Source organism: Colobus angolensis, unplaced genomic scaffold (genome assembly GCF_000951035.1).
Source record: "Colobus angolensis palliatus isolate OR3802 unplaced genomic scaffold, Cang.pa_1.0 Scaffold472, whole genome shotgun sequence".
Classification (NCBI taxonomy): domain Eukaryota; kingdom Metazoa; phylum Chordata; class Mammalia; order Primates; family Cercopithecidae; genus Colobus; species Colobus angolensis.
In genome coordinates, this window is record NW_012118177.1 from 280,829 (window position 1) to 289,850 (window position 9,022).

At 36.6% G+C, this 9,022-nt stretch overlaps 1 protein-coding gene across 1 annotated transcript in view; it reads left to right on the forward strand.

Moving 5' to 3' along the window:
- Window positions 1-1,034: 1,034 nt before the first annotated feature.
- Window positions 1,035-9,022, forward strand: part of RNF128 (ring finger protein 128, E3 ubiquitin protein ligase) — a 117,239-nt gene continuing 109,251 nt past the window's right edge. The window contains exon 1 of the mRNA XM_011958702.1: window positions 1,035-1,605. Coding sequence (XP_011814092.1) covers window positions 1,200-1,605 — 406 coding nt within the window. The 5' untranslated portion in view covers window positions 1,035-1,199. The remainder of the gene's footprint in view (window positions 1,606-9,022) is intronic.

The window sequence follows — 9,022 nt, forward strand, 5'->3', positions numbered from 1 at the left end:
TTGGACTACCATTGTGCCTACCTTCCTTTTGACCTGGTAGCTTTTTGCTTCCCTGGCAGCCTGATGCCTGTTTGTCTAGTTTGCTGACTCTTGGCCCAGTCAGACTCCTGATACCTCTGTTTGTCTTGTTCGTTCATCTATTCCTTCACCAGTCCTTGGCTCACACTGCAATCTGCCCATCCCAGCAATTTTCACAGACCAGTTGACCCCGTAGTGTGTGTGTCCTAATGCTGTTAGTGTCCAGTGTGCTGCTGAACAAAAACAGAGCTTGAACTAAAGGAAGCAATGAAATAAAGTTGTCTATACATCTGGGAGAACTAAAAATTTAAAACTATAAATGTTAAAAATTAAACCTTAAAGAATCTTTTTTAGAGTATAACACATGGGGCACAAAAATTAACGGAATGCAGCAACTCACAGGTATCAATCAACAAATATTTGAGTGCCTGCCATGGGCAAGGCACTATACTTGAAAGGAAAGGATTTCTAGCCACTGAAATATGTTTGCTTTCCAAAGAATAAACAAGGTAACAGAGGATATCCCTTGGTGAGCCTGCTAAGAAAACACACACACAGACACACACACACATACACACACACACACACACACACACACACACAGAAATTAGAAGAGAGAAAAGCAGTAAAATTCATTCTACTAATGCCGTAGCAATTAAACTTATGGATCTTAACTTACTCGCTGCTGAACTAGTTGATAGCATATCTCAGCAGGGCTTGGAAAACCAGTTTAGTGTTTTAGATATTCTGAGAGAGGTAACTTTCAGCCTTGTCACGTGGGATTCCCCAGAGTCCAGTTCCTCATTCCAATCCGCTCCATGTTTATGAAAGTGCATTAGCTGGAACAGTAAGAAGAAAAAAATATGTACTGCAGGAAGTCGTCCAATCCTAATAAGTTGACATGTAGAATAAAGTTGATGGTGTTATTTATTACTAAGGTAGTCCTGGTTAAGGGTTACATGTGTGTACAGTTGGAGGAGGGGCAGGCAAAGGGGAATGTAGATAACTAAAGTGAAATAGAGCTGATGTATTCAGAGGTTATGTTGCTAGAGGTGAGATCAGTTACCTACGTGCAACTGAAATTTCAAACTTCTGTTTAGCAGGGACGTGAGTGGACAATGGTGACTGACAGTTGGAAATATCAGCAAACATCTTAAATTTTATGCTCAAATGAATGAGCAATGAACCAGGAGAATAGGTCCAGTTTTTTTTGGCTCCTTGTAATTTTTATCTTTTTACTTAAAATTGCAGCATCTTTTTCAATGAACGCCTATGTGACTGTGACTTATTACAATGAAACCAGCAACTACACTGCAATAGAGTCATGTGAATGTGGTGTTTATGGATTAGCTTCACCAGTGGTTAATGCTATAGGGGTGGTAGGCATCCCTAAGAATAATGACTACCAAGCTTGTGACCACAACACTGAGTTTAGTAATACTAAGAAGCCCTGGATTGCGCTGATAGAAAGAGGTAATTGTACATTTTCAGAAAAAATTCAAACAGCGGGCAGAAGAAATGCTGATGCTGTTGTGATTTACAATGCTCCAGATACTGGCAATCAGACGATACAGATGGCAAATTTTGGTAAGTAATAATTGATTCACAAAGAGGGTTAGTGTCTGTTTATCTTAGAATGGTATTTCCATCTAGAACTGCTCTAGGATCTGGCAACAAGGTTGTAAAATAATTTTACTTTAAATTTTCTTGCCTGGCAAGACTTGCAATTACTTTATTATTATTTAATATTTTAATTAATTTGTTCCAAAGACAGTAGCAATTCATGAAGTGATTCCTATTTTCTTTCATGTTTTCTTAGCAATATAAGTTTCCTCAGTGGGCATTATATCATGAATTGCTTTTTAATAAACTGTACCTTTACCTCTAAACATTAAAAAATTTAATTTCATTATTAATTTGTACTTTTCAGTTTATTTTCTCCTGCAAAAGGGATTGTATGTTTTCAAGTATGTTAAAATGCAAAACACTCTCATTATGATTAAACAATAGCGTATTGTAAGTGTGTAAAATGTTATAGAAATGAGAACTTGACTCTACTGCATGCTTGTAAGATTTGAATCTTTTTGCAGGACTAATACATATGAAACTACTCTGCAAAAAATGTTATCCATTGAAAATTGTATGGCAGAAATAGGATAACACTGTAATTCACAAAGAAAATAAAGATTTCCTTTAGAAATATTTACTAATGGCTTCTTAAGTAAATAGAATCTTCTAATTTATTAACTTTTTAAAGGAGTTACTTCTGAAAATTACTGGGTTTTATTTTATTTATTTTTAAAAAAGAAAAGTTTCCAAGTAAATAGATTTTTAAACCAATGAAGAAGTAAACTTCTGAATCCCATTTTGTTCACTGTGGATAGGTATGTGTGTTTTTTCCCAGATCAGACTTGGTCTTTAAAAAAAGGAATAATTTCAATCAAGGCAAGAGCTGACAGTAAATGAATACAAAATTTTGATAATTGGTGTTATCACTGCCAAATTTAGCCTCTAATAAAATTAATGCAAATTAAATTAAACAGATTTTAGAATTATGAAAAGGAGAAAATCAAACTTACGTTAAGAATAGTATGGTGCTTGGAACATTCCAAGTTTTACACATACAATATGGCAGTTTAGTACTAACATTTGAAAACCAAACTGCTTATTTCGCTGAGCATCAAAGAAACAGGTAAGATGAACTTCAGCAGTATAAAGTTATTGTAGATGTAACAAAACTCCATGTACTACCTTTTGTGACACATCCTGGACATTGCAAGAGCTCGGGCATTCACATTTTATATTATTTTCTAGCTAAGAGCATTTCATAAGCTTTCCCTGCCTGGTCCTATGTTTTTACGAGTGACTTTCATTTTTGTAGAAAGAAACCAATGCCATTTTCTGATAAAACTTAGGAATTAAATCTGTTCTAAGGAACCAACTTGCTATACATTTAAACTTAGAGATCCTGAATACTCTGGGTTTCCTTTTGCATGCACACATTCTACTTATTCACTCTCCTGCTATTTTTAAAATACAAACGGTATCAAACTAAACAGTAGTCCTGTTTTCAAAACTTTCTTTGCAATCTGCATTAGGGACCAATATGTAGTAGAATGTAGGTACCCTGCCAGTAAATTTGAAATATTTACCAAAGATCACTCACAGTAAATCTCTCCAAAAGAAACATGTGCATAATCATTTGAATATGTGACTCTGAACAGAGTTTTAAAAAGGAGGCAGATAGACGTATCATTCAATATATACCTCCAATATAACCAAAGACACATGATCAAAAATATTTTTAAAGCTACAGTATTGCACCCATTTTAAAATAAACACATTGAAAAAGATAGCATAATGATCATAGCTGTGACGGTTAACATTTATTGGCATTTATTATGTTTTCAGGCACTGTTATAGCATGTTTATTTTATTTAATGAACATTGTTTTATAACATATGATGATATCAACCCCAAAGAATTAAAACTAAATTTGGTGGAATTTTGCCTTTTTAAGACCTGCCAACTAGTGTGCCCCTGGATTTTTTCCTTCCTAGAAATTTCCCTTATATAAAAACTATTCAGTGATGCTGTTGACAAATACAAGGAATCAAGTGTGAATATGAACACTAGATGACCAGACACTAGATCATTAAAGACTGTCCTTATTTTATGCGAACATTTTGTTTGCTCTTCCTGTCTATTCATTCGTGTTTTGTTTTATTTTGACACAGAGTGTGGGGGAAATCCTCCTATAATAAAACTCACAGTTTCACCTTCTGTCATCTCATCTTGTATTACCCTCTAAAAACCACCTTTTCAGAAAATCACACTGTAGCCCCCTCAGGCCCTTATACCCTTCTACTCTTCCCTGGCTCCCCCTACCTCTTCATTCCTTCAGTCCCATTTTCCTGTACTAGGTCTTACTAAGCACTTCCACAATGTTGTGTCTCTTTACTTCTTTCTAATGTCAATGCTCTCCAGCCAAAGACCACTAGCAATAGACCCGTAGTTTAAAAAGTTAGATTTATTACTTGTTGCAGCAACTGGAAGAGCACACACCATGGAAAACCATGGGGCATCCTAGTAAGAAGGTGTTAAAAAGGACTTGCAGGATTTGGGCTTGCTTTAGGTGTTTTGGGGGAGAGTTGAAGGAATGTGGCTGTTAACCAACCATTCTAGTTTGCTTGAGATTGAAGGTTTCTTGGAATGTGGGACTCTCAATGTTAAACCAGGAAACTCCTGGGAAAACTGGGACAAGTTGGCCACCCTAGCTGGCTTTGTTCTGAACTTGGAGGCTGCCAGTAAGTTGAGGTAATTCTGTGTTTAGGTTTCTAAACAAACCTTTTTTATAAGTGGGGAAGACTAGCCCATGGCTAAAGCTGTAATTGGTAAAGAAGAAATAGTTACCCTTATTAGCCAGAATAGAGAGATATTTGGTAGTTACCCTTATTAGCCAGAATAGAGGGATATTTGGTAATTTTTGTGGTGTGGACACTGTCCATATTTTGTCTGTGTTCAGACCTGATTATGGAGTGGTTTTTTGTTTGTTTGTTTGTTTGTTTTGTTTGTTTTGATCCTTCATAGTCACAGATTGACCTTCTCCAATGTTGATGTTCTGTGAGATGGTTTATGTTCAACAAGAAAATATCAAGGCTTAATTGAGAGTGCCAGGCTAAGTCCTAAATATCAGGGGCAATTTGTCTCTTTCTCACTGACAGTCTACTTCATCCACCCTCGTACTGTTGTGCAAATATATTCTCTTCCCCCATGTCCTTTCACATTTCTGTGCCTCCCCATCCCCTATAGGTTGCCTTCAAGGGACGCGGTAAGTCTAAGGGATGCTTCCACACCCTTTGCCCCCATGGTTTCATGATTTAAATACAGAATGTCCTTACTCCTGAGTCCAGGCTATTTACAGCCTCCCTACTAAGAGTGTTCTTTTTCTGAAGGGGATAATTTCAGTCTGAGAATAGCTTCCACTGAGGAAGAATAGTGTATAGCCTAATACTTGGGGGTAAACTTCGAACTCAGTTTCCCATTGTGCTGTGTCCAGTAGCAGTTTCCTAATTTGCTCTTGGATTTCTCCTTTGGGTTATTTTCTACATTGGTGAATATATCTGTATCTATCTACACACAAACATATATGTATATATACATATATTTTCATATTCTAGCTTACCAGAAAGAATAATGGGATTTTGACTTGGCATTTTGATGAGGTGGGAAATAAAAAGATATGCCTACCATGTCCTTAAGTAAGTATGTAACTTCCTAACAATCTTTTCCAAACACTGCAGACATGGTCTTTCAGTTCTATTCTGGAGATGCGAGAAAATTCAGGATTCCTGAGTTATCCAAGCAGAAGATGCATAACATGTTAAGTACTTGCTTGCTGAGCAGACAGCTTTGGAAATTAAATATGCTATTTTTAGGTAAAATGTCTTGAGAAATGCTTAGATTTGAATGTAGTTTATATCAACAAGGTCAGTAATTTGGGAGGGATGAAATGGTTTTTACGTTTTATCATTTCAGCTGTATCCAGCGAAGTGGATTAGAGTGAAGTGTGCAGCATTCAGAATCCCCAAAACTCACCAATTCCAGAGTAGTGAAGTGCATGAAAAGGAAGGGTTTAATTATAGCAGCAAATTCACATCCTTTATAAAAATGTTTTTCTAGAAGTAAAAGGGGAAATAAACGCCTGGTATATAAATGAAGTGAGAAGATGATAAAACCTTCAGTAAGACTAACTCAGATATGTACATAAAGAAGAGCTTAATTCAAGAAAACTAATCAGTTCCATTTCAAGTGAGCCTCAAATCTGTCTAGTTCTGTGCATCTCCAAGACACCACTCACTCTGTCTTAGACCTCTACAATAGCTTTCTAATTGATTTCCCTGCCACTCTTGTCCCCTTCCAAGCCCAATCCCCAGACTGTAAGCCAAAGTGGCTTTTTAGAGAAAATAAATCTCACTCTGTTTAAAATCCTTCCATGGCTTCCCATGACACGCAGGGTAAATTCAAACTTCTTTCCAAGACTTTATCCAGTTCTGAGTCATATGGCCTACTGCTGTGACTTCATTTCCTCTCATTCCCTCCTCTCCTACTCACTGAACTCTTGCCACACTGGACTCCTTTCAATGCCTCAATTCCACTAAAAATTTCCCTGCCAGACAGCCCGAAAGTAACCCTTGATACCTCCCTCATCTTTGCTCCCACATCTCATTAAACATAAAGTTCTCTTGATCCTACCTCCAAGCATTTCTTAAGTCCATTCACTTTTTCTCCTCTGCTGCCTCCATCTAAGCCCAGGCCAAAATCATCTCTCGCCTGGACCACTGCAATAGCTTCTTAAGTGTTCTCCCTTGCTATTCTCGTCCCTCTGTAGCACATAGCAGCCAGAGTGATCATGTGGAAAATGTAATTCCACCTCATTTAGAATAAACTCCAGGCCTTGAGCCTAGACCTACAAGGTTTGATGCTAATCATGTACAATCAGACCTTATCCTATGCCCTTCCCCCTGTATTACCATGCCTCAGCCACTCTGATATTCTCTCTCTTTTTTAGCTAAGAGAAATAAGCGCAAACTTTTGTACTTGCTGCCTCCGCTGCCTGAGTCACTTCTCCTTCATTTTTTTTTTTTTTTCACATAACACTGCCTCCAAAATATAACCATGTCTATCTACTACCACTGGTCTAGTGCAGGCTACTGCCAGCTCTCATACTGACTACTGCAAATAGCCTCCAAACTGGGCTCCCTGCTTCTGCTCAACCTACCCCATATATCCTCTACACAGAAGCCAGAGTGATCTAAAAATATAGGTCGATCACATCACTCCTCTTCTCAAAGCTCCCCAGTGACTTTCCATTGTTCTTCAAATAAAGTCTAAATTTTATCAGGCCTAAAAGGAGTTGCATGATCTGGTCTCTGCCTATCTCTCCAATGTAACAGTCTACTCTTTCCCTCTCCCTCACAATACTTCAACCACCCTGATCTTTGGACATTTTCTCCAACATGTGAAGCTTTTTCCACGTGGGATGCTTTTTACTTGCTTTGATCTCTCTCACCACCATCATTATCACACATAACAGGTACTCCATATTCCAGTTTAAATGTTTCTTCTAACGGGTCTCCTTTGACCCTATTCATAATATTTTCTATCAAAGCCTTCAGCTCTTTCTTGTTTAAATTTATTTTAATGTATATTTTCTTTTTAAATCTATTTTTAAAATTCATTTATTTAATTTAATTTTTTTTTTTCTTTTTGAGACGGGTCTTGCTCTGTCACCCAGGCTGGAGTGCAGTGACACAAACAAAGCTCACTGAAGCCTCAAACTCCCTGGGTTCAAGTAGTCCTCCCATCTCAGCCTCCCAAGTAGCTGGGACCCCAGGCATGTGTCATCACACCAGACAATTTTATTTTATTTTTTTAGATACAGGGGTCTCACTGTGTTACCCAGGCTGGTCTCGAACTCCTAGTCTCAAGCAATCCTTCTGCCTTGACATCCCAAAGTACTGGGATTATAGTCGTGAGCCATCACACTTGGCCTAATTATTTTCTTACTTGTTTATTATTTGTGTCTCCCACTAGATTTTAAGTTCCAGGAGGACAGAGACTGCGTCTGTCATGTTTGCCATTGTATCCATTGTACTGAGCATAGTGCATGGCCTTCACTATTTGCTCAATGAATAAAAGTTTAAGAAACTACAAAGCAATTATCTTTTATATATGAAAAGATGGAGAAGTTTAAATGAAGTTTGGTGAATTCGGCAAACTATTGCATTTTTTAAATTGTTTTCATTTTTACTGATACAAATAATAAATGAGTAGTTTCTCCTATAAAAAATACTAACAATATAATTAAAGTCTCCCCTTGAGTACCACCCCCAATTCCAGCACCCTTCCAAGAGATAACTATTGCTTTTCATTCAGTATGTAACCTTTCAGACTTTTTCTATTCATTTTTCCACATATACGTACAGAAAACACATAGTCAATTTGTGTTTTATTTTTAATATTAACAAAGTTATTCTGTAGCTTGCTTTAGCTACTCAACAATAGGAACTGGAGTTATGTTCATGTCATTAAATTTGTATTTAAATCAAATTTATTCTTTTAACTATTGCATTATATTAATATTGCATATGCAAACATAATTTATTTAACCAGTTCCCTAGTAGTGGTCATTTGGGTTGTTTTCAGTGCTGCTCTTTTACAAACAATACTTCAATTAACATAATTATTGCTGCTACATAAGAAAGCTATTGATATTGATCTTGTATCACTATTGTCGGCCTTGCATCTGACCACTGTGTTGAACTCCTATTAATTTTAATAATTCATCCATTGATTCTCTTGAATTTTCAAGATAAGTGATCATTTTCTCTAGAAAGTTTGACTTCTTCTTTTATACTAATTCTACCTCTTAATTTTTCCAATGGTCTTATTCCATTGTCTAGGGCTACAATAGTGGTAACAGTATACATCCTTGTTGTTCTTGACTTTACTAAAAGGTGCTCCCACAGTTCTATCACTGAGTATGTTATTTGATAGAAGCTTCTGAGAGACAGTCTTTATCAAGGTTCAGGACTTCAGTAAGATTTTCGAATTTTGTTATTCTTATGGGTAAACTAGAATGTGAATATATATGTATATATGCATATATGTTTGTGTGTAGATAGATAGAGATATAGTAACCATTGTAGGATATGCCCAAAAGGAAATTCCAATAGTTCACTGTTAGCTTGGGAGAAATAATAAAGTGATATACAGAAACAATAGATGATCTCCATAAATTAGGTATGGAAAGAAGAAACAATAGGTAAAAGGGACAATTTGGGGTTATTTTCCAAATATAATTTTATTAGTGCCCTGGACAATTGAAAAAGAAATTTCATTGTGTTCACATATAATTCCAAGTTGAGTGTCAAGTTGTAAGACACAAACAAACAGTAAAAGCATCTTGGGGGCGGAGCAAGATGGCCGAATAGGAACAGCT